General features: G+C 38.6%; 1 protein-coding gene across 45 annotated transcripts in view; it reads left to right on the top strand.

Annotated features, from left to right (window-relative positions):
- Nucleotides 1-24,442, top strand: part of NSD1 (nuclear receptor binding SET domain protein 1) — a 159,397-nt gene that overhangs the window by 92,048 nt on the left and 42,907 nt on the right. For all 45 annotated transcript variants that reach the window (XM_054251898.2, XM_035290628.3, XM_054251897.2 and 42 more), the window contains 8 exons: nucleotides 480-604; nucleotides 2,881-3,151; nucleotides 4,398-4,507; nucleotides 9,681-9,756; nucleotides 12,641-12,759; nucleotides 14,139-14,282; nucleotides 17,438-17,561; nucleotides 23,434-23,634. In XM_054251898.2, the coding sequence (XP_054107873.1) occupies nucleotides 480-604; nucleotides 2,881-3,151; nucleotides 4,398-4,507; nucleotides 9,681-9,756; nucleotides 12,641-12,759; nucleotides 14,139-14,282; nucleotides 17,438-17,561; nucleotides 23,434-23,634 (1,170 nt within the window). The remainder of the gene's footprint in view (nucleotides 1-479; nucleotides 605-2,880; nucleotides 3,152-4,397; nucleotides 4,508-9,680; nucleotides 9,757-12,640; nucleotides 12,760-14,138; nucleotides 14,283-17,437; nucleotides 17,562-23,433; nucleotides 23,635-24,442) is intronic.

Genomic DNA, 24,442 nt, shown 5'->3' with positions numbered 1-24,442 from the left:
CCTGGTCAACATGGTGAAACCCTGTCTCTACTGAAAATATATAAAAAAAAAAAATTATCTGGGCATGGTGGCGTGTGCCTGTAATCCCAGCTACTCAGGAGGCTGAGGCAGGAGAATTGCCTGAACCCAGGAGGTGGAGGTTGCAGTGAGCCGAGATCGCGCTCCAGCCTGGGTAACAAGAGCGAAACTCCGTCTCAAAAAAAAAAGACCAAACTTTAACCTTTTCTTCAAGATTGGATGGGCCATTTGTATTATGTTATATGTGTGTGTAAGGTAGGACAAGTCATTTTGTCTCCCCTAGCTCCTTTTGCATATGAGAAAACATAGCAAGCCATTTTGTGCCTCTTGCATCTTAAGCCAGAGTCTTTTTTACTGTGTGGTTTCCCATCTAGTTCCTTTGGGAGTATCAGATGGTGTCATAAAAACTGAGTTTTCTTGAAGCTTTTTGGTTAATAGTGAACTTGTTTATCATCTTTTAGCTGTACGTTCAGAGAAGAAACGCCTTAGGAAGCCAAGCAAGTGGCTTTTGGAATATACAGAAGAATATGATCAGATATTTGCTCCCAAGAAAAAACAAAAGAAGGTACAGGAGCAGGTGCACAAGGTATGCTCCAAAATTTTGGCAAACTTTCACTGATCCTTAGGAAATTGTAGTTTTACTTTTATTGTCATACTTTACCTTCATGAAACAATAATTTCCTTAACTGGGATCCTGTTTTTTATTCTCAGCTTCTAGCATAGTACTTCGGATTTAGTGGTTATTCAGGAAATATATAAATGAGTCTACATACTATATTTCTTTATATATATATTTTTCCCTCTTTGCCTTTAAAGAGTAATGACTTAGGGATGTTGTTATGATTTAATCAAGTAAAAATGTAGTGTATAAAGTGAAATATATATAGTCTGATTTTAATTTCAAAAGTAAAGAGACCTTATTTGTCTTGTTTTTTAATTCAGTTTTTTTAATTAAGTATTTTAAAGTAGAGGCATTTTGACATTCTACCCCTAAATAATTTAATATGCAGTTAAGAAATGGAACATTTTCCTTTATAATCATTTTAACATATTTACATCATATATAAGATCTCTTTATCTGATGTCAACTCACTTTCAAATTTTACCAGTTATCTCCTAACCTTTACGTTTGGATTATTCATACCAGGACTCAGTCTGGGACTACTCATATTAACTGGTTGTTATGATTCTCAAATCACTTTGAATTCAGAACAATCCCTTTTTTCATGATCATGTCTATAAGAGACTGACATGTAAAGTTATCTACTTTCTATATTTGTATAATTGCTTCTTTGTAGGTGATAATTGTTTTCTCTATCTCCTGTTCTCTGTTAAGTGGCAGATATAACCTGTCAGTTTGGTAGATAAAGGTGAACATTTTTAGCTAGACTATATAGAGATGATAATGTGTAATATGTTGCATGTTATTAGAGGGTCAAAAAAAGGGAATGTTTTATTCCCATCAGCCGTTCCCTGACAGTTTGTTTTTTCTTTTTTTAAAATGAGACAAGGTCTTGCCCAAGCTGGAGTGCAGAGATGCATGAATCCAGTTCACTGCAGCCTTGACCTCCTGGGTTTAAGCAATCCTTCTATCTCAGCCTCCTGAGTAGTTGGGACCACAGGTGCACACTACCACACGTGGCTAATTTTTAACAACAATTTTTTTGCAGAGGCAGTGTCCCACTATGTTGCCCTGGATGGTCTCGAATCCTGGGCTGTAGTGATCTTTCTGCCTTAGCCTTCCAGAGTGTTGGGATTACAGTTGTGAACCACCACTCCCAGCTTCCCTGATGGTTTTATTTTTATTTTTACTTAATACAAAATTTTTTTTTAAATATGGGGTTTCATCATGATGGCCAGGCTGGTCTTGAACTCTCTGACCTCAGGTGATCCATCCACCTCAGCCTCCCAAGGTGCTAGGATTACAGGAGTGAGCCACGACGCCCAGCTGGTTTTTTTTTTTTTTTTTTTAAATACCAAGTGAAGATCTTTACTTATATCAATAATTTTATTAGAGGTTACAAAATGAGGACTTTCAGATTTTATTATTTTCTCTATTTTTATTAATTGATAGTGTCTTTCATTAACTGGCCTCTGTTATTGTCCTGAAATAGTTCAAAGGCAGAATAAGTGCTTCTTTCTTTCCCATTAATTACCAGTTGTAACATTAAGGAGTTTGTTAGTAGTTGTTTTAATTGGTGACATATTATAGCAGTCTTTTCATCCTGCTTTTGAATTATTGTTATGGACTTATCAATATTATAACTTCGTTGTGTACCAGTCAACTTCTTTTTTTTCTTTAATTTTGGTTTAATATATACATAAATTTTATTGTTTTATCCATTTTAAGTGTACAGTTCAGTGGCATGAAACACAGTTACATTGGTGTGCAACCACCTCCACCATCCATCTCGATAATTTTTTTCAACTAAAAGTCAATACCATTAACCAATAACTACCTTTTCTGCCCAGCCCCTGGCAATTGCCATTCTGCTTTCTGTCTTATGAATTTTCTTATTCTAGATACCTCATATACTTAGAATCATATGATATTTGTTCTTTGTGTCTATGTAATTTCCCTTAGCATCCTTTATTTATTTATTTATTAAGATGGGGTTTCACCATGTTGGTCAGGCTGGTCTTGAACTCCTGACCTCAGGTGATCCACCCACCTTGGCCTCCAAAGTGCCTGGATTATAGGCATGAGCCACCATGCCCAGCCAGCATACATGATTTCTTAAAGGTTCATCTACTTTGTAGCCTTTGTCAGAATTTCATTCCTTTTAAAATACATTATTCTTTTTGACATTTAAATTATAACAATTTTGGCCTGTGGACTCTATTTTTATTTTTTGTTCTTAGGTAAGTTCCCGCTGTGAAGAGGAAAGCCTTCTAGCCCGAGGTCGATCTAGTGCTCAGAACAAGCAGGTGGACGAGAATTCTTTGATTTCAACCAAAGAAGAGCCTCCAGTTCTTGAAAGGGAGGCTCCGTTTTTGGAAGGCCCCTTGGCTCAGTCAGAACTTGGAGGTGGACATGCTGAGTTGCCGCAGCTGACCTTGTCTGTGCCTGTGGCTCCGGAAGTCTCTCCACGGCCTGCCCTTGAGTCTGAGGAATTGCTAGTTAAAACGCCAGGTAAGGTGGGGTTGGGGTCTCAGTCTTTGAGCAGATATGATTAGAGGAAGCAGGAGATTTTAGTATGTTTTGATGTAAAGTCAACATTGTATCTGTATACAATAAACTACCCTCTTTTGTCCTGGGAAATACTTAAAATGATGGCTAATTAGATACAGTTTCTAACCACGAATTAATTTGTGGCACACTATCAAGAAGATTTATTTTTAAAAACTATGCTCCTTACTCCAGTATTGCTCTTCATGATTGTTGATCAGCCACTGTGTAAATTAACAACCAGGAGAACAGGGCTTCAAGAGGAGCACTGCACATTAGTGGAATAAGCACTATGCTTCAAGTGCTGGCTCCACCAGTCATTGTGTTACTTGGGAAGTTGTTTAATCTCAGAACTTGTTTCCTCATCTATAAAATGGAGAGCATAATGTATTAATGTATAATGTAACATACTTGATAACATAGTAATTACCAGTTCATTGGAAGTTAATTACCAGTTACTTCTCACTATTGATCATTCTTTATATATTACGTGGGAGAGTTGAATCTAAATATATTGTCTCTAATTCACCTAGTAACTATTGAATATTATAGTCAGTCAAGGAATGGGAAGAATCCTCTTTTCCATATGCCTTTAAATTTTGGATGCAACTTTTTTACATTGTCAACAGTAGCTTTTGATGTTATTCCTTAAAGAAATGATTCCAACTGTGCATAAACAAGTTGGGTATAATAAAAAGGATTTTTGAAAGAATAGTAAAGATAGTTATTATTTTAGTACCTATTATGTGCCAACCTCTATTTATTAAGCTCCTTTATATAATTCTTAAGAGTGATCCTATGAATTACCTTTCTCTTATTGAACTTATATTTACTCAGAGGCAGAGAAGAAACTGTATCTTGGTCCATTTATGCCCATTATCCAAGTTCTGTTTTACTCTACTTCTAGTTTTGTCCTCACCAACAATCAGTTGTTATAAAGACAGTTCTGTCCTTTTGATTTCTCCCTCATTTTGTGATTTAAAGTTAGCACATAGACATCCCTAACATTAGTTTTTTGCTTTCATTTAGAACTATTTGTTTTGTTTACTAATATTTTATAATAAGCCAATTACTGTCCTGCCTCTTTTCATAAGATGACAAGGAAAACATCAAAAACATTGTGATTCATTTTGTGTGGTGTTCAGATTTTTTAAAAATTAACTTGTGCCCAGTTTTTAAATCATCTAATGTAAAGATACATGCATTTCAGGAAATTATGAAAGTAAACGTCAAAGAAAACCAACTAAGAAACTTCTTGAATCCAATGATTTAGACCCTGGATTTATGCCCAAGAAAGGGGACCTTGGCCTTTCTAAAAAGGTATGTTATTTTTTGTAAGTTCTAAAAGAATTAAACTTAGGAAATTAGGAATTTTAAAAACAACATTTTGAGTAGTAGTTATAACATTGATGTACATACATACAGAAATGAATGTGTGTGTGTCAGCAGGTATACATGATCTGAGAGTTCCTACATGAAAGGGTATTTTGCAGTTGTGTGAACATGTATGTGTATAAACTGGTTTCAGATTTCCTTTCCAAGTGAAAAAAAATTGTTAAATGCTTTTAAGATTGAATAAGTTTGTGTTTGTTACCATTTCTTTTCTGGGTTCAAATCCTCTTACCTGTTTTCTACTAAACAACTGTTAAATATCACTAGTTTAGTCTATCATATTGCTGTGTCGTCGTGGCCTTTTGTTTTGTTTTGTCTTTTGAGATGGTCTGGTTCTGTCACCCAGGCTGGAGTGCAGTGGCACAATTTTGGCTTACTGTAACCTCTGCCTCCCAGGCTTGAGCAGCCCTCCTGCCTCAGCATCCTGAGTAGCTTGGGACTACAGGAGCATACCATCACCTCCAGTTAATTTTTTGTATTTTTTTGGTAGAAATGGGGTTGCACGATGTTGGCCATGCTGGTCTTCAATACCTGGCCTCAAGTGATCAGCCTGCCTCTTCCCCTTTCTTTTTTAAAATAGGGTCTTGCTCTGTTGCCCAGACTGGAATGGACTGGTACAGTTTTGGCTCACTGCAATTTCTGCCTCCCAGGTTCAAATGATTCTCATGCTGCAGCATCCTGAGTGGCTGGGATTACTGGTGCTTCTGAGTAACTGGGATTACAGGTGCATGCCACCATGTGTGTCTTTTTTTTTTCTCTTGTATTTTTTGTAGAGACAGGGTTTGGCCATGTTGGCCAGATTGGTCTTGAATTCCTGGCCTCAAGTGATCCGCCCACCTTGGCCTCCCAAAGTGCTGTGATTATAGGCGTGAGCCTATAAGAAGATAGGGCACCTGGCCTGCCCTATATTCTTAACACCTCAGAAAAAACCAATCAGCTCTCCCATAATCCAGGCAGAACAGAGTTGGTTTTCTGTAGCCAAGAAAGTATTATTAAATGTTAGATAGAAATAGAAACTTTAGGGTGGGTGAGGTGGCTCATGACTGTGATCCTGGCACTTTGGGAGGCTGAGGAGGGCGATTACTTGAGGTCAGAAATTCGAGACCAGCCTGGCCAACATGGTAAAACCCTGTCTCTATTAAAAGTACAAAAATTAGCCAGACGTGGTGCTGCACGCCTGTAATCCCAGGTACCTGAGAGGCTGAGGCATGAGAATTGCCTGAACTCGGGAGGCAGAGGCTGCAGTGAGGTGAGATCACAGCCACTGCATTGCAGCCTGGGTGACAGAGTGAGATTCTGTTTCAAAAAAAATAAAAAGACCTTTTTAAAAAATTGAGATATAATTTTCAATAAAATGTATCTAATAAAAATGCATAGATCTTAATTATTATGCTTAATAGCTTTAGACAACTGTATATACTATCTCACTGCTGGCTAATCTAGGTACAATGTATAGTTTCCACCTCAGAAAATGCCTTTTTTGCCTCTTTTTGTTCAATTACCCATACTTGTTCAGAGGCAATGCTTTCTTATTTCTCTTAACATAGTTTAATTTTGTTTATTCTTGGACATCAATATCCATGTATTTCTTAAATTTTAATTCTGGCTTTTATACAACATATTTTTACTATACATGTTTATACAGTACAGTGCTGTACTGTAGTTTATTCACTTATATTGCTGAGTATGATTATATCACAATTTGCTTATCTATTCTTCTGTTGGGTCTTTTTGATATTGGAGCTATTAATAGTAAGGCTGGTGTGTTTTTCTTCCAATTTTTTTCTTTCTTTCTTTTTTTTTTTGAGACGGAGTCTCGCTCTTGTTGCCCAGGCTAGAGTGCATTGGTGCTCTCTGTGCTCCCTGCAACCTCTGCCTCCCAGGTTCAAGTGATTCTCCTGCCTCAGCCTTCTAGTAACTGGGATTGCAGGTGCCCACCACCACTCCTGGCTAATTCTATTTCTTTGTTTTATACTTGTGTAACAGAATACTGCAGAGTGGGTAATTTATAAACAAGTTTATTTAGTTAATGTTTTTGGAGCCTGGGAAGTACTGGGAAGTCCAAGGTCTCAGGACCCACATTTGACAAGGTCTTTCTTGCTTTGTCATCCAATGGCAAGAGGTGGACATGCGAGAGAAGGTATTCTTGAGAGAGAGTGAAGGTGGCTGAACTCTTTTTTTGAATCTGGATCCAACTCCTGCACTAATGGCATTAATCTGTTTGTGAGGGCAGAACCCTCCTGACCTAATCATCCCTTAAAGGTTCCACTTCTCAGCACTTTTAGATTGGCATTAAGTTTCCAACACATGAACTTTCGGAGAGTTCAAACCCAATGGCAAACACATATATTTATTTTTTGATGTAATTAGGAATGGAATTACTGGATCATACGTGTTTCAATCTTTTAAGAAATTGCCTCCCAATGTAAAAATAAAAAAGAAATTGCCAAACAGTACTCTGAAATGTTTGTACCAGCATTATATGAGAGTTTCGGCTTCTCCGCTATTATAAATTTAGCAATTCTGATGGACATGAAATGATATATAATTATGGTTTTTATTTTAGCCTCTTATAGTATATGCTTACTGGCCATTCCTGTATCTTTGTAAAGTGGCTGTTGAAGTATGTGTGTATTTTTTATTAGGTTATTTTTGTGGCTTTTTTTTCTTTTTAGGAGTGCTTTATGTATTTGGCTTATAAATCTTTTGTGAGATATATCAAGTGTTAATATTTTTTCCCAGTCTGAGAGTTTCCTATTCATTTTCTTAGTAGTTATTTTCTTGAGATGAAAAATTTTAATGTATCAATTTCTTTTTCTTTCATGATTAATACTTTTTGTGTTTTATTCAAGGAATTTAGTGTGATGGCTCAAGCTTATAATACCAGGATTTAGGGAACCTGGGGCAGGAGGATTGCTTAAGCTGAGGAGTTTGAGACCAGCCTGGGCAACAAAGGAGTCCCTAGCTCCACAAAAACACCCCCTCTCCCCAACACACACACAGGAAATGGGTGTGGTGTTACGTGTCTGTGGTCCCAGCTACTCAGAAGGCTGAAGGTATAGGATGTCTTGAGCCCCGGAGGTCAAGACTGCAGTGAGCTATGATTGTGCTATTGCAGTCCAGCCTGGGTGACAGAACAAGACCCTGTCTCAATATATATATATATATAAATTAATTAATTAATTAAAGAAATCTTTGTGTGCCTCATGGACACAAAGATGTTCTTACTGTATTTTCTTTTAGTAGCTTTTTGGTTATCCCTGATAGTTATTTATCCTCACCCTCCCTTGTATTCTCAGTCTTTTTTAAGTGTTAGTTATACTTAATAACTCTTTGTCACTGTTGAATTTTTACTTTTTGGGAGAGGGTGTTGCCATTAAATTTGAGACTAGAGCAAGAGAAAATCAGAATTATTGGTTATTGCCAGCACCCAGCTCTGGAGAAAAGTGCCCTTTTATCTGTTTGGGAGTCTGTCCTGCCATCTGACCTGGTCTACTTCCTTGTGGAAGTCCTGGTTACTCTGAGGTATATTTTGTCATAATGCTAAAGCCATGATTCAGTTCCATTTTAGGTTACCAGGCACACCACCACCCTGTCTGCAGGTGGATTAATCAATAGGTTGAACAGAATGAGAGATGAGTTGTTCTGGTAATGCTTTAAGGGTACTCTGGCTTAATGTATATCCACACTAGACTATATATACAAAGTTACTGGCATCTTAGTCACATCCCCTAAGAAGTTCTTTGGTCTTTTTCATTTTAAGCAGAACAGTTTGATTTTTATTCATATTGTATGATTCATGTATGTGTGTGTGCTGTTAATTTTTATTTTAATTTATAAAATTGATCAGAATAAAAATGATAATATTTCCTGCATTATTTTCTGTAGTTTGGGGAGCATTGTAATTATTTTGTTCCATAGCTTTTGAGTACCTGTTAAACAATTAACAAATTTGTTACCTAAATACAATAATTGCTATTTAAAAAAAAATTATGGAAATGTATTTTGAGGATTTGTCTAGGAGTCTTGTTTTGTTGAATTGGATACCTAACATTTGCCCACTCATTTTACTTGACATGGTTAAACTTTTGATATATACTGAACATGAGGAGAATTGCATTCTTATGATTCAGTAATAGAAGATGAACATTCAGAAATTCACAGCTGTGTTTTATCTTGTTTTAGTCTCACACATTAGAAACTCTACAGTAAGAATGGCTTTTATTATACTGACTTTGTGACCACTAAATGTTGTTTTTACTGTTGTGATGAAGAATATTATTTTTGTAGGAAAAGATACTTGCTTGGGATGGAAATAATTAATACAAGTATTAGTATTGAGAATAAAATGTTTGGCTCTTGATTAGACTCCTTATGTTGAGTATTTGTCTTGAGTTTTAATGTTGCTTTAATTTGGATTAATCTGAAGTCACTTTAAGTTGGAAAATCATTCAGTATTTCAGAACTGTTTAATTTACAGTTTACCAAGTAAACAAGTCTGTGTCACAAATCTAGTAGCTGTGAATATAAGAATATAATTGTAGGAAGATAGATCATTTTTCCTTTTTTTTTTTTTTTTTTTTTTTTTGAGACCGACTTTTGCTCTGTCACCTAGGCTGGAGTGCAGTGGCGCAATCTTGGCGCAACGCAACCTCCACCTTCCAGGTTCAAGCAATTCTCCTGCCTCAACCTCCCAAGTAGCTGAAACTACAGGTATGCACTACTGCACCTGGCTAATTTTTTTTTTTTTTTTTTGAGACAGAGTCTCACACCATTGCCCAGGCTGGATTGCAGTGGCGCAATCTCAGCTTACTGCAACCTCCACCTCCCAGGTTCAAGCGATTCTCCTGCTTCAGCCTCCAGAGTAGCTGGGATTACAGAGTATGTGGTGTTCACAGGTCTATTGGAGCATTTTAAAATCTTATTCCCTTCCCCCTCAAGTTTCTGTTCAACGCTTTACCGTGGTCATGTTGATTTTTTAATTGCTAAAATAAGTCAGAGTTCATATCCTTGGCAGCTGACAATTCAGACTTTGGCATATAAGGTTAAGAGTTTATTATTTCATTCCTCTTTAAACTGTGTTATTTCCACTTATTTGTAGTGCTATGAAGCTGGTCACCTGGGGAGTGGCATAACTGAATCTTGTACCACATCTTATTCAAAAGATTTTGGTGGAGGTGAGTATTTTTGAGATTTAAAAAATATAATAGTTAGTTTGAAGCACTTTGTCCATTAACCACAAAGATTGTTACATGTGTAAGCCAGACAAGTGAGGTACAAGTTTTAAAATTGGTTTCCCCAAAATGTGCTTCCTGAAACAGATAAAATATTCGTAAACTGAACATCTACTCTGCCAGGACTTTTAGTAGGAATGCAACCTGTAATCTGTCTAAAGCATTACAGAGAGTTAGGTTATGATCTATAGTATCCCTGTTTTATAGAAGAAACATGAAGACAAACAAGGTAGCAAGGTCAGGGAACTAAATCCACACCTGACCAGATTGATTCCTATACTCCTGTCTTCTTATCCACCCCAGGTTTTCCTCCATGCCATTTCTTTCTGCCACTCTTTCATTTGTCTGCCATTTATTGATTAGTGCCATTTTTGAAATATTATTCCAGATTTGAGCCCATTGCAACAGATGTGGTCTGCCAGCAAAGAGTATCATGGGAAGATTATATTTCATGTGACCTATGATTGTTAAATTTTCTAACAAGTAAATCTAGCAATATGTTAGCTTAATTTAGCCATGTGGCAATTATAATCCCATAGGTTAGTCATTTGCTTATATGATTTAAAAATGAGCTGCTTTGAAAATAATATCAGGCTGAGCATGGTGGCCCACAACTGCAATTCTAGTGCTTTGGGAGGCCAAGACAAGAGAATTACCTGAAGCCAGGTGTTCCATCCAGACCAGTCTGGACACTTAGTGAGACCCTGTCTCTATCTACAATTTTAAGAAAATTAGCTAGGCATGATGGTGTATTTGTTTAGTCACAGCTACTTGGTAAGCTGATGTGGAAGGATCCCTTGAGCCCAAGATGTTGAGGCTACAGTGAGCTGTTGATCACACCATGCACTCTAGCCTAGGCAATAGTGAGAGATCATGTCTCTTAAAATAATAATAGTAATAATTATAACTTTAGCTCTTTTCCTGTGCTTTAATATTTCATTTTTAAAATAAAACCTAAACCTACAACGTGAACTTTTTCCATTATAAATTTTATCTAAGTGTTCCAGCTTATGAGAAATTCTAACCTTTCTGTTGTGCTCATATGAACTCTTCTTTCTTTCTTTTTTTTTGGATTTATATAAAGCTACAACTCTTCTTTCAGTATTAGACTGTGATCAGTTTTGGTAGCAGAGCTTCTCCAACTCAGTCAGTCAAAAAAGAGATTACTGAGTAGTCTTCCAAACTCCAGCTTTCATATTGATACCTAGCATAAATATCCTAGAATGCCTTAGGAAATACCTCTTAGATTCCTCTTGGTGTTTATAAACACAGTTGAAATATGTTTAATGGAAAGTGTAGGAGGGACTGGAAGAATATCTTTTGAGACAGTCTCGCTCTGTTGCCCAGGCTGGAATGCAGTGGCACGATCTTGACTCACTGCAGCCTCCACCTCCCAGGTTCAAGCGATTCTCCTGCCTCAGCCTCCTGAGTAGCTGGGACTACAGGTCTGTGCCATGATGCCCAGCTAATTTTTGTATTTTTAATAGAGACTGGGTTTCACCATGTTGGCCAGGACAGTCTCAAACTCCTGACCTTGTGATCTGCCTGCCTCAGCCTCCCAAAGTACTGGGATTACTGGCGTGAACCACTGCACCTAGCCTAGAATTTCTTTTTCTAAATACACCAAATGTGACCATGCATTCATTTTATGTTGTTGGATGTTCAAGGATATGCTACCACTGCATGAATATCCTTTAAACCCCTGAATGTATTGGAGGATCTCTCCCTCAGCTTCTGTAAGCCAAATCTTACATATTTCAATGCTCCAACTTTTCTTTTCTTTTTTTTTTTTTTTTTGAGATGGAGTCTTGCTCTGATGCCTAGGCTAGAGTACAGTGGCAAGATCTTGGCTCACTGTAACTTCTGCCTGCTGAATTAAAGCCATTCATGTGTCTCAGCCTCCCTAGTAGCTGGGATTATAGGTGCTTTCCACCATGCTCAGCTAATTTTTGTATTTTGTAGTAGAGATGGTTTTGCCCTGTTGGCCACACTGGTCTTGAACTCCTCACGTAAAGTAATCCACCCACGTTGCCTCCCAAAGTGCTGAGATTACAGGCGTGAGCTACTTACTGTGCCTGGCCTCAACTCTCCATCTTAATCCATTTTTCTTTTCTTTCTTTTTTTTTTGGTGGGGAGGGAGTTTTCCTCTTGCTACGCATGCTGCTGTGTGGTGGCACAATCTGGGCTCACTGCAACCTCCGCCTCCTGGTTTCAAGTGATCTCCTGCCTCAGCCTCCCTAGTAGCTGGGATTATAGGCATGCACCACCATACCTGGCTAATTTTGTATTTTTAGTAGAGACAGAGTTTTACCATGTTGGTCAGGCTGTTCTCGAATTCCTGACCTCAGGTGATCTGCCAGCCTTCCAAAATGCTGGGATTACAGATATAAGCCACTTCGTCTGGCCTTTAATCCTTAAATCATATCGTGATATATGTTACTGTCTCCAATCTTGAAGTCTAGGGAGTGGTATGTTTTCATGACTAGTAAAAATGAAAAGGAAGGCACTTTCCTTCCATCTATAGGATTTAATTCCTTTGAAGAACTACAACATTTGTCATTTCAGTCATGTAAATTAAAATTTCTGTAATAACCTATACACTTACTATTTAATCTTTATGAGGCAGAAGTTAACATATATGTAGCCATTTCCCAACTAGTTATGTCATCATGAGTTAGTCTCATTTCTTATTTCCTTCATTTTCCTAATCCACAAAGCTGGAGAATTAAATGAGTTTTAAAGTTGGTTTATACTCTTAATAATAGGATAAGAGATTTTGGACATGTGTGTCATTAGCCGGCGGATAACACCTACTTTCCTGTCATAGGCACTACCAAGATATTTGACAAACCAAGGAAGCGAAAACGACAGAGGCATGCTGCAGCCAAGATGCAGTGTAAAAAAGTGAAAAATGATGACTCATCAAAAGAGATTTCAAGCTCAGAGGTATTACTCAGTTCCTGGTCTTTTTACCTTCTAAAGAGAAGCTACTTTTCACACCGGAGGCCACATCCCTCTTTCCCTTGAGTTTTCTTAAGAATAAAGAATAGTATTCTATTGAAATGGCGGATGGCCATAAGGAATCTTGGAGGAAAAGTAGAGCCTCATCTTAATAATAAGGCAAAGCACATGTTGCAACTGTCGATATGGCCTTTTTAAAAGATTATCACATCCTAGGCTGTAGGTGTCCAATCAGGTATATAACTGTTTGATCATTAAGTAAACTTATAAAACCAGAAAGCACAATATCAAGTCAGTGTGATCTGAAGGAACTTAGATACTGCCCTATAAAAGTTGAGACTGGCTGGGTGTTGTGGCTTACGCCTGTAATCCCAGCACTTTGGGAAGTCAAGGCAGGAAGATCACTTGAGCTTGAGAGTTCAAGATTAGCCTGGCAAACATGGTGAAACCTTGTCTCTACCAAAAATACAAAAATTAGCCTGGTGTGGTGGCGTGCGCCTATAATTCCAGCTAATCAGGCAGAGGCACAAGAATCTCTTAAACCCGTGAGGCAGAGATTGCAGTGAGCTGAGATCATGCCACTGCACTTCAGCCTGGGTGGCAGAGTAAGACTGTTTCAAAAGAAAAAAGTTGAGACTGCTGGCTGGGTGCTGTGACTCATGCCATTCAGCTCTTTGGGAAGCAGTGGTGAGAGGATCATTTGAGAACAGGAGTTCGAGGCCAACCTGGGAAATATAGTGAGACCTGTCTCTATTTAAAAAAAAAAAAAGTTGAGACTGCCGCGATTAGGGGGAAGATTTACTTGCTTATTTCTTGAGACCATCAGCTACTTAATTTTAGGACAATGTTTATGAACATCGGCCTTCAGGAAGCAAAAGATTTAAAAGCATTTTCTCGCAAAGCATCAGTGCAATTAATTGATATTGTCTCTGGGTTTCCAACTCAGGTTAAAAGAGAGACGTCAGGTCAGCATCATACGTTATGATGCAGAATGCTTTCCAGGACAGTTTGAATAGAATGCCCAAGAGGGGCATTATTTAGGAAACACTGATCTTGGAAGGACAAATAAGTAATCAAATAAACTTAAGAATGTTTTCTCTCCCTTAGTGAAACCTTAAAATGGAACAGCTCAGAAAGTTCCAGTGGAACAAACAGCCTCAGAGCAGTTAGTGGCAGGGCATGAGGCGCCCACTACCCGCCCAATCACAGCAGGGTTAGAACTAACATTGCATGCAGTCCGCCTGAGTGATTGGCTGAACATCTGTAAGTGCTTAATGGCTAGACAAATAGCATCCCAGAGGGAGGGGGTCAAATGGAAGAGACATCAATAATACAGATGTGGGACATTATTTTTTCTCTGCAAGGGAGAACTAATGCCTCACAGGACGGCCGCAAGCCCCAAGGAGACTCTTGAGGAAGGTGTAGAACACGATCCTGGGATGCCTGCCTCTAAAAAAATGCAGGGTGAACGCGGTGGAGGAGCTGCACTCAAGGAGAATGTTTGTCAGGTAGAGAAATGTTTGCCCACTTGTGTTTCATTGCATGTTCATCTTTAAAGGGAAACCCATTCTGTCTATGATCATTTCTTGGTTAGAATAACAATGCTTTTGGATGATTTTATTGGAATCACTTTCTTAAGGATTTTACCCTTTTTTTCTCCCCACAAAGAAAGAAACTTGGAGAAATAGTTTAGTGTTGGTGAACCACCTGCCCTTAAGGCCTGTGAAGGAATATATGCCATGAGGCAAGTCTGAGATGGAATATGTGACTCTCTGGTTGCTTATTCAAATATAATTCTCCAGTACTTCTCATGGTGTCAGAGTCTTTGGGTTTCTAAGGAACTTTTCAAGGGTAATTTTAACTTTGAGACATTTTTCCTTCAATGTTGTGACTTTAGAAAGCCTATCACCTATATTGTTTTATTTAATAAGTATTTATACAGTACTTCCTATGTATGAAGTAATGTTCCCAGCACTTTATAAATAATGCCTTATTTAGTCATCCTAATAATCTCATAAGTTGAGTTCTGTGACTATCCACACTTAGCAGATGAGGAAACTAAATTACAGAGAGAATAAATAACTTGCTTATATTAATGAGAGAAGCCTGGATTTAAACCTCGGCAGTCTGGATTTAGAGTCTTCCTCTCCTTTTTTTTTTTAAACCTTTAAGCTCTGTTGTACTTGGTTGGTTTAGAGTCTTAACCATTGTGTTGGATCGCCACTCGGTGAAATAGGGGACTCCACTTTATTGTTAAAGAGCCTTTAAGTCTTTGTGAGTAGAGTCAATGACTATTTGAGTATTTTTTTAATGGTCTTGATTTACCTGTGCAATTCTTAAAATTTGGTGTATAAAAACTTGAAGATAGGTGATGCGCAGCGTCTCATACCTAAATCCCAGTGCTCTTGGAAGCTGAGGCAGAAAAATTGCTTGAGGCCAGGAATTCTAGACCAGCCTGGGCAACACAGTTAGACCCCTGTTTCTATGTTAAAAAAAAAAAAACACGGGTGTTTTTTTTGTTTTTTGTTTTGATTAGCTGGCTTCAGTGGCTCACATCTGTAGCCCAACAGGTCAAGATTACAGACTTGTTTTTTAAATAAACAAAAAACTTGAGGATATTAGTTCGTTCTTTTTTAAATTGAAACCACAGGCCGATCACAGCACTAATCTCAGCATTTTGGGAGGCTGAGGTGTGTGGATCATGTGAGCCCAGGAATTTGACACCTGCCTGGGGAACCTGGTAAAACCCTTTCTCTGCCAAAAATACAAAACTTAGCTAGGCATGATGGTGCATGCCTGTAGTCCCCCCTACTTGGGAGGCTGAGGTCATTGGATCACCTGAAGCTGAGGAGGTAGAGGCTGCAGTGAGCCATGGTCATTCCACCTAACCTCACTTGACTGACAGAGTCAGACCCTATTTCAAAAATAATAAATAGTAATAGATAAATAATTTGAGGTCTCTAAAAAAATTAACCCAGAGACCAGAAAATGTTGTTATGGCCAATACAATTTCAATCCAGTTTCTTTGCCTATTACCTTCACTATTAAATAAAGAGTTTTCATCATACTTAGACCATATTCTAAACAATAATGTTAATACTCCAAAACAGTTATGCCCATTATTTACTTAGTGAGACAAGTCAGAATGTAAATACATTTTACAAAGATCATTTAATAAAAAGATTAAAGGTAAGGTGACCCTGTGGTCCTGGCTTGTCTGGATCAGTCTTTGTGTAGGTCCCTTGTACTGTCATAATTTATTAATAGCACTTCCTTTCACTCTCAAGTGTCCCAGTTTGAAAGATAAATTACATGTTATCCCAGTTGATTAATTAGTTTATAACATTTAACACATCGTAGGTAATGCTTTCGTATTTATGTGTTGAAGCTCAATTTTTTTTACTGTATATAAAAATTTATGTTATTGGTACTCTGAATATGCAAAGTACATTATATAATGGTATTTTTCAATTTTTACATATGAATAGTAGATAGGAGTCAGACATTTGAGGATAGCTCAGACTGTAGTTTGATAAAGTCCCCGGGGTCCCCTATCAATTCCAGGCTGCTTCTTTAATCTTTCTCCCCAAAGCTCTTCTAGTCATTTGTTTGCTTAAGCTTTAATGCTGAAGTGATCAAGACCTATTCTGTTTCTGTGAGTTCTTAAAGCTAGAACTTGCTTAGTCACCTTTCCCCTTGTTTGCCTTTCATAGTAGTATAAGGCTTTAAAAAATATTTGGGCTGGGTGCAGTGGCTCACACCTGTAATCCCAACACTTTGGGAGGCTGAGGTGGGTAGATCACAAGGTCAGGAGTTCGAGACCAGCCTGGCCAACATGGTGAAACCCTGTCTCTACTAGAAGTACGAAAAATTAGCCAGACATGGAGGTGTGCACCTGTAATCCCAGCTCCTCGTGAGGCTGAGCCAGGAGAATCGCTTGAACCCAGGAGGTGGAGGTGGTGGTGAGCCAAGATCATGCCATTGTACTCCAACCTGGGCAACAAGAGTGAAACTGCATCTCAAATATAATAAATAAATAAATAATAAATGAAATATTTGAAGCTTTTTTCTGCTAATCACCATGGGGATACAAGTCAGTGTGTTAGAGTTGTTAAAAAGTAATGTTGGGAACTTGCAGAATTTTAAAATAAATCTTATAAAGTTTTATAGTGACAAATACCCATCGTTATTTCCTAAACCCCTGTCTTAAATGAGGCCCTATCTTAGATTATTTCGGAAAAGTCATCTCTCTGGGATGGTTCTAGATATATCCTAAAGGACTGTTGAGACCTTGGTGGGAGCTCTTTTGGAACTTTATGGCTCAAGTCTAGCTCGCCAGTGTCTGTTGCTAGAACCATTCAGCAGCCTTGTGGTTTGTCTCTATGTTCTTATCTCACCTTTCTACTCTTGAACTTGTTTTCTATGTAGCAGTCAGAGTAATCTTTAAAAATGAATACCTGATTTTAGTCTTGCTTTTGTAAACCTTTCCAACGATACACCTTTGCAACTAGAATAAAATCTACAACTACAGGCTCTTGCCTCTTTCTCAGCTCATTTTCTGCCATTTTAAACCTTTGTTTACTATAATCCACTGACACTGATTTTCCTCTTGATTCTCAAACATGGAGAAACAGATAGACAGATGTTTTCTTTCTCTTAACAGAATTGTGAAAAACTGGGTGAGCTGCTGTTATGTGAGGCTCAGTGCTGTGGGGCTTTCCACCTGGAGTGCCTTGGATTGACTGAGATGCCAAGAGGAAAATTTATCTGCAATGAATGTCATACAGGTAAAGTAGATATAGAAGGATCTTCCTCCAAAGAAAGTTTGAATTTTAAGTTTTTTCAGGGAAGACATTTATTGGAGACCCTATATTGTGGCAACAGTGGGCTAGTTGTTATAGAAATGGTACTATATGGGGTTACTGCTCTCAGAAAAGCTACCAAGTGAATAATAAATGGATAGCATAATACAGTGCAAAAAGCATTGTGTTGGTGATACATATAGAGTATAGTGTAAGCAAAGATGAGCTAATGCCGTAGAGGAAGGTATCTGTGTTTAGCTTTAAGAGAGAGAGAAATTGGTGTCGGGAGGGGAAGGGCAGAAAGTCCAGTAATGAAAGTGTATAAAACATTTGGGGACTATAGAAGACAGGCCAATGTGTTTAGAGTTTAGAATATTTTAGTTAAGAGGCATAGGCAGTAACTAAGAGGGCTTCTCAGTTACTGGTAATGTTTTATCTTTCTTAATCTGTGTAGTGATTACCCGAGCATTTTACTTCATCAGCAATACTCTTAGGATGTGTGTACTTTCCTGTGTGTACAACATACATCAATAACAAAGTCAAAAGATTATTTCAGAGCTGTAATGTTTAGAGTGGTTTAGAAAATAGGAATAGTCAGTTGAGACCAGCTGGTTAAGCACTTCATAAAGCTGTGCTAAGTTAAGTGTTCTCCCCGGCCCCTGCCCCTGCCCCCCCACCCCCGTGAGATGGGGTCTTGTTGTCTAGGTTGGAGTGCAGTGGCATGATCATAGCTCATTGTAGTCTTGAGCTCCTGGTCCCAAGCAGTCCTCCCAACTCAGCTTCCCAAGTAGCTGGGACTACAGCCACGTGCCACCATACCTGGCTAATATTTGTTTATATTTTGTTGAGAGGGAGGTCTATGTTGCCCAAGCTAGAAAGTGTTCTCTCTCTCTCTCTCTTTTTGGCATGATATGTAGATGTCACAGCATGTAAACAGTGAAGAAATCAGGGCTAAGTTATAGATCTTATGCCTGTAAGTCACTGAAGCCACACATATGGATCATACTTTCCAAAGAAAAAGTGTCACTGGGGTAAGATAATGGTCAGTGACACTAACTGGACATATATGCTCTTAAAACAAGTTACCAGAAGGTGAGGAGGAGCTAGTCAATATCTCTGAAGTCACAGGAGTCAGGTGTTATCTGTAGGGGCAGATGCAGCAAAGACACTAAGGAGGTTCTGGAGTGAAATGAGTCTTTTGTATGTGACAGTGAGAAAATGCTTTAATTTTTGCCAGAGGATGTCTCATTATACTAGATTGAAAGGTGAGTGGGTAGCAGTATATATAACTTCTCGAAGAAACTTAACTTCAGCAGAAAGGAAGACAGTACCTAAAGGGAGGATGTTATAGGGTCAAGAGAAAAATCATCTTGAGTGTGTAACATAGCTCTATTAAAGTAGAATTGAAGTGCAAAAAATTGCACATTTCAAGTGTATGATTTGATAGGTTTTGGTATGTATATATGCATGCATCTGTGAAGTCATCATTCAGTATTATTATTTTGAGATTCGGTAAGGTTGTTGTATGTATTGATAGTTCTTTTTTTTTTGTTGTTGTTGAGTAGTAGTTTGTTGTATGGATTTACTTGGTTGTTGATCCATTCATCTATTGATAGACATTTGGGTTGTTTCCCATTTTGGTTGTTATAAATAAAGCTGCTGAGAACATTAAACTTTTTGGACACTTTGTTCCCTCCTTGCTCCTCCCCTCCCCCTCCTAGTTTTTTTTTTCTCCTTGAGCAAGGGTCTCACTCCATTACTTAGGCTGGAGTATAGTGGTGGTACAATTCTGGCTCAACCAGAGTGCAGCCTCAACCTCCTGGGCTGAAGTGATCCTTCTGCCTCAGCCTCCTGAGCAGTTGGGACTACAGGCACTTGCCACCACACCCAGCTAATTTTTGTATTTTTAGTAGAGACGGGGTTTCACTGTGTTGGCCAGGCTGGTCTCGAACTCCTGACCTCAGGTGATATGCCCACCTTGGCCTCCCAGAGTGCTGGGATTACAAGCATGAGCCACTGTACCTGGCCAAATTTAAATTTTTTTTTTTTTTTTTTGTAGAGACAGGATTTTTACTACATTGCCCAGGCTAATTTTGAACTCCTGGGCTTGAGCAGTACTCTTCGTTCAGCCTCTGAAAGTGTTAAGATTATTAAAGGTGTAATCTACCATTCCTGGCCACATTTTCTTTTTACTTGTGTATATACCTGAGAGTAGAAAGGTTAAATTGTGTGGAAGATGTATGTTTGAGTTTTTAAGAAAATGCCAAATTATTTTCCTAAGTGGTTGTACCATCTTACATTCTCCTAACCTATGTATGAGAGTTCTAATATGGCTATGACTTTAGCAACATTTGTTATTATCAGTCTTTTTAATTTTAGCCATTCTGATAGGCATGCAATAGTATCTTATTGTGACTTTTATTTGCATTTCCCTGCTGACAAATGATGATGAGCATCTTTTCATATGCTTATTTGCTATCTTTGATGATGTGTCTGATCAAAGCCTTTTTTTAATAGTTGGGTGTTTTTTGTTTTGTTGAGTTTTAGGAGTTCTTTATATATTCTAGATATAAGTCCTTTATCAGACAGAAACTTTTAAAAATCTCCAGGGTATGGCTTTTTTTTTTTTTTTTTCCTTCTGAGGCGGAGTGTTAGTCTGTCACCCAGGCTGGAGTACAGTGGCACTGTCTTGGCTCACTGCAATCTCTGCCTCTCAAATTCAAGTGATTTTCCCACCTCAGCCTCCCAAGTAGTTGGGATTATAGGTGCCTGCCACTACACTTGGCTAATTTTTATATTTTTAGTAGAGATGGGGTTTCACCATATTGGCCAGGTTGGCCTCAAACTCCTGCTGACCTCAAGTGATATGCTTGCCTCTGCCTCCCAAAGTGCTGGGATTACAGCTATGAGCCACTGCGCCTGGCTGCTTTTTCTTTTTCTTCTTTTTTTTTTTGAGACAGAGTCATTCTCGGTGCCCAGGATGGAGTTCAGTGGCGCGATCGCAACCTCCCGGGCTCAAGCGATTCTCCTGCCTCAGCCTTTTGAGTAGCTGGCATTACAGACATGCACCACCACATTCAGCTAATGTTGTATTTTTAGTAGAGACAGCTTTCTCCATGTTGGTCAGGCTAGTCTCGAATTCTCAACCTCAGGTGATTCACTTGCCCCAGCCTCCCAGAGTGCTGGGATTACAGCCATGAGCCACAGCACCTGGCTAACTTTTTCATTTTCTTAATGATATGTTTGTAAGAGTAATAGTTTGTAATTTTGATGCAATCTAGTTTATCAATTTGTTCTTTTTATGGACTGTGATTTGGTGTTGTATCTGAGAAGTTTTGCTTAACCCACTGTCACAAAGATTTTTATTTCTTTTCTTGAGATGGAGTTTCACTCTTGTCACCAGGCAGGAGTGCATTGGAGCTATCTATCTCAGATCACTGCAACTTCCAATTCCCGGGTTCAAGTCATTTTCCTGCCTCAGCCTCCGGAGCAGCTGGGATTACAGGCGCCCGCCACCACGCCCAGCTAATTTTTGTATTTTTAGTAGAGATGGGATTTCTCCTTGTTGGTCAGGCTGGTATCTCTCTCTCTTTCTTTTTTTTTTGAGATGGGGTCTCACTCTGTTGCCCAGGCTTGAGTGCAATGGGCCGATCTCAGCTCATTGTAACCTCCGCCTCCTGGGTTCAAGTACCTGGCCGCTTTTTCATTTTCTTAATGATATGTTTGTAAGACTAATAGTTCTTAATTTTTATGAAATCCAGTTTATAAATTTGTTCAAAATGGACTGTGATTTGGTGTCATATCTAAGAAGTTTTGCTTAACCCAGTATCACAAAGTTTTTTTTTTAATCTGTGACACAGTCTCACTCTGACACCCAGGCTGGAGTGCAGTAGAGCAATCTTGGCTCACTGCAACTTCAAACTCCCAGGTTCAAGTGACTTTTGTGCCTTAGCCTCCCAAGTAGCTGGGATACCAGGCGTGCACCACCACTCCCAGTTAATTTTTGTATTTTTAGTATAGATGGAGTTTCACCATGTTGGCCAGGCCGGTCTCAAACTCCTGACCTCAGTCAGATGATCCACCTGCCTTGACCCCTAAACTCCCAAAGTGCTGGGATTACAGGTGTGAGCTACCATACCTGGTCAGTGTCACAAAGAATTTTAGTTGTATGTTTTCTTCATAGAATTTTTTAGTTTTACATTTCACTATTTTGAAATGTAAAACTAAATTAGTTCAAAATATAATCTATTTTGAAGTAATTTTTTCATAAATAAAAAACAAAACCAGCTGCCAGTTTTCAGTATCAGATAGTGTTTTGCTTCTTTGCAAATACATATTCAAATTTTTTTCTTAAAATATTTCTTTGCTAGATGTTCTCAGTGTTTATGAGCTTCTATTTCTAGCGATTGCCAGCAGGAGGATTCATGTGGAGGTCTGTTTGCCTCTCAAGCTTAGGCTCTTTTTCTTATGGTGTACTACATCTCACAGAGAGATAGATATTTTTAACCTTGTTTTTTTTTTTTTTTTTGCGACAGTCTCCTTCTGTGGCCCAGGCTAGATAGTGCAGCTCACTGCAACCTCCACCTCCCAGGTGAAAGAGATTCTCATTCCTCAGCCTCCATATTAGGTGGGATTACAGGCGTCTGCCACTACACCCAGCTAATTTTTTTGTATTTTCAGTAGAGATGGTGTCTCTCTATGTAGCCCAGGCTGGTCTTGAACTCCTGGCCTCCAGTTATCCAACTGCCTTAGCCTTCCAAGTGCTGGGAATACAGGCATGAGCTACTGTGCCTGGCCTGTTTTTAACTTTTATTACAAAATTCTTAAGACATACACCACAGTAGAACGGTGTGTGTCTTAACAGAAACTCCATGTATTCGTTTAGTTTCAGTAGTTATCAACATTTCTGTCGTTTTCTCTGTATATTTCAAAAGTTTTTAACAGATACAACATCTAGTGTATAGCAAGAATATAAAGTAACTTCTTTGTGTTATGTACCACCCAGTTCATTTTCAGATTTTCTCATTTATCTCAGGGATGCCTTTTTATTATGTTTTAAATCAAAATCTAGAGTCAGAGAGAGGCCAAAAATCTCCCTCTGGGTTTTATTAGGGAGATTTGATTACCAGCATTGTATGTGGGGTGATTTCCTGTAGTGTAATTTTTTTAATACATAAAGTTTTAACTTATCTGTAACAATATTGCCCTCACACCTTTTTTTTTTTTGACTCAGTCGCCCAGGCTAGAGTGCAGTGGTGTGATCTCAGCTCACTTAACCTCCATCTTCCAGGCTCCTGTGATCCTCCCACCTCAGCCCCTTGAGTAGCTGAGACCACAGGCATGCACCATCACACCAGGTTAATTTTTGCATATTTAGTAGAGATGGAGTTTCACCATGTATCCCAGGCTGGTCTCGACCTCCGCAAGCGACTCACCTTGGCCTCCCAAAGTGCTGGGATTATAGGCGTGAGCCTCCTTGCCCAGCCCAACGTAAATTTTGTTAGTTGCATCCTGGAGGTATCCCCTTAACTTGTTTCTCTGTCCTCCATATTTCCTGTAAACTTGTATTTAGTTCTAGGGGCTGGATTAGATTTAATTTTAATTTCTTCTTTTTTTGGCAGGGGTACCAGTGGCAAGCATTTTTTGTAGATAACATGTACTTTCTGTTGTATCATGTCACGGAGTATATATATTATCAGATTGTTCATTTATAATAATACCAAGATTGTTACAGTGGGTTTAAATGATGTCAGCCTGATCTGTCCATTATAAAATTTCTTACAAACTTTTCACCTAATGGTTTAGCATTTGGTAGATTCTTGAATTCTTACTAATTTATCTTCTTTTGGTTTCTCAGGAATTCATACCTGTTTTGTATGTAAGCAGAGTGGGGAAGATGTTAAAAGGTGCCTTCTACCCTTGTGTGGAAAGTTTTACCATGAAGAGTGTGTCCAGAAGTACCCACCCACTGTTATGCAGAACAAGGGCTTCCGGTGCTCCCTCCACATCTGTATAACCTGTCATGCTGCTAATCCAGCCAATGTTTCTGCATCTAAAGGTATGGTTTTCTCATGTGGACCAGTCTAATCGTAATACCTCAGTTTCATCAGCAACAGGTATTTTCAAATTCAATCTACCATGTCGCTTTATGACCTCTTGCTTTTATCAGAGATTACCGACATTGTATTCAGGAGAGCAAAGGGGAATAATGAACTAATTCAGCAGCCAGGCAATGCCAGGGCTCATCAAACACAATGTGGTTGTGTGGTAGGGTATTAAGTATTTGGATTTCATGTGAGATGTAGTTTGAGAAAGTGTTCCGCTGCATGTCCTCTTACCCTTATTTGATTCGAAAATCAGAGTGTATTCTTCCCTAGGGCATTTTTATATCTCTGGTTTCTATGTGTGATATTCAGAAATGCATGTCAAGGCAGGATTGGGGGTTTTGTGTTGATTTGTTTTGTTTTAAAAAAAACTCTTGTCTGAGAAACTTTCTTCTGCTTCATTGTTAAGTCCAGACCTGAGTTTTTCAAAACCTGTGCATATAGGTAAACTTAAGTTTTGAAATGTGTTCTCTTTGATAAAACAGTGGGGTTTTTTTGTTTGTTTTCTATTTGTTTTTTTTTTTTTTTTGGAGACAGTCTTGCTCTGTTGCCCAGACTGGAGTGCACAGTGACGCAATCTTGGCTCAGTGCAACCTCTGCCTCCCAGGCTCAAGAGATTCTTGTGCCACAGCCTCCCGAGTAGCTGGAACTACAGACATGTACCACCATGCCCAGCTAAATTTTTGTACTTTTAGTAGAGATGGGGTTTCATCATGTTGGCCAGGATGGTGTGTATCTCCTGACCTAGTTATCCACCTTCCT

The sequence above is a fragment of the Callithrix jacchus genome, chromosome 2, assembly GCF_049354715.1.
Source record: "Callithrix jacchus isolate 240 chromosome 2, calJac240_pri, whole genome shotgun sequence".
NCBI classification, from domain to species: Eukaryota; Metazoa; Chordata; class Mammalia; order Primates; family Cebidae; genus Callithrix; species Callithrix jacchus.
This window is presented reverse-complemented; position numbering and strand designations above follow the sequence as displayed.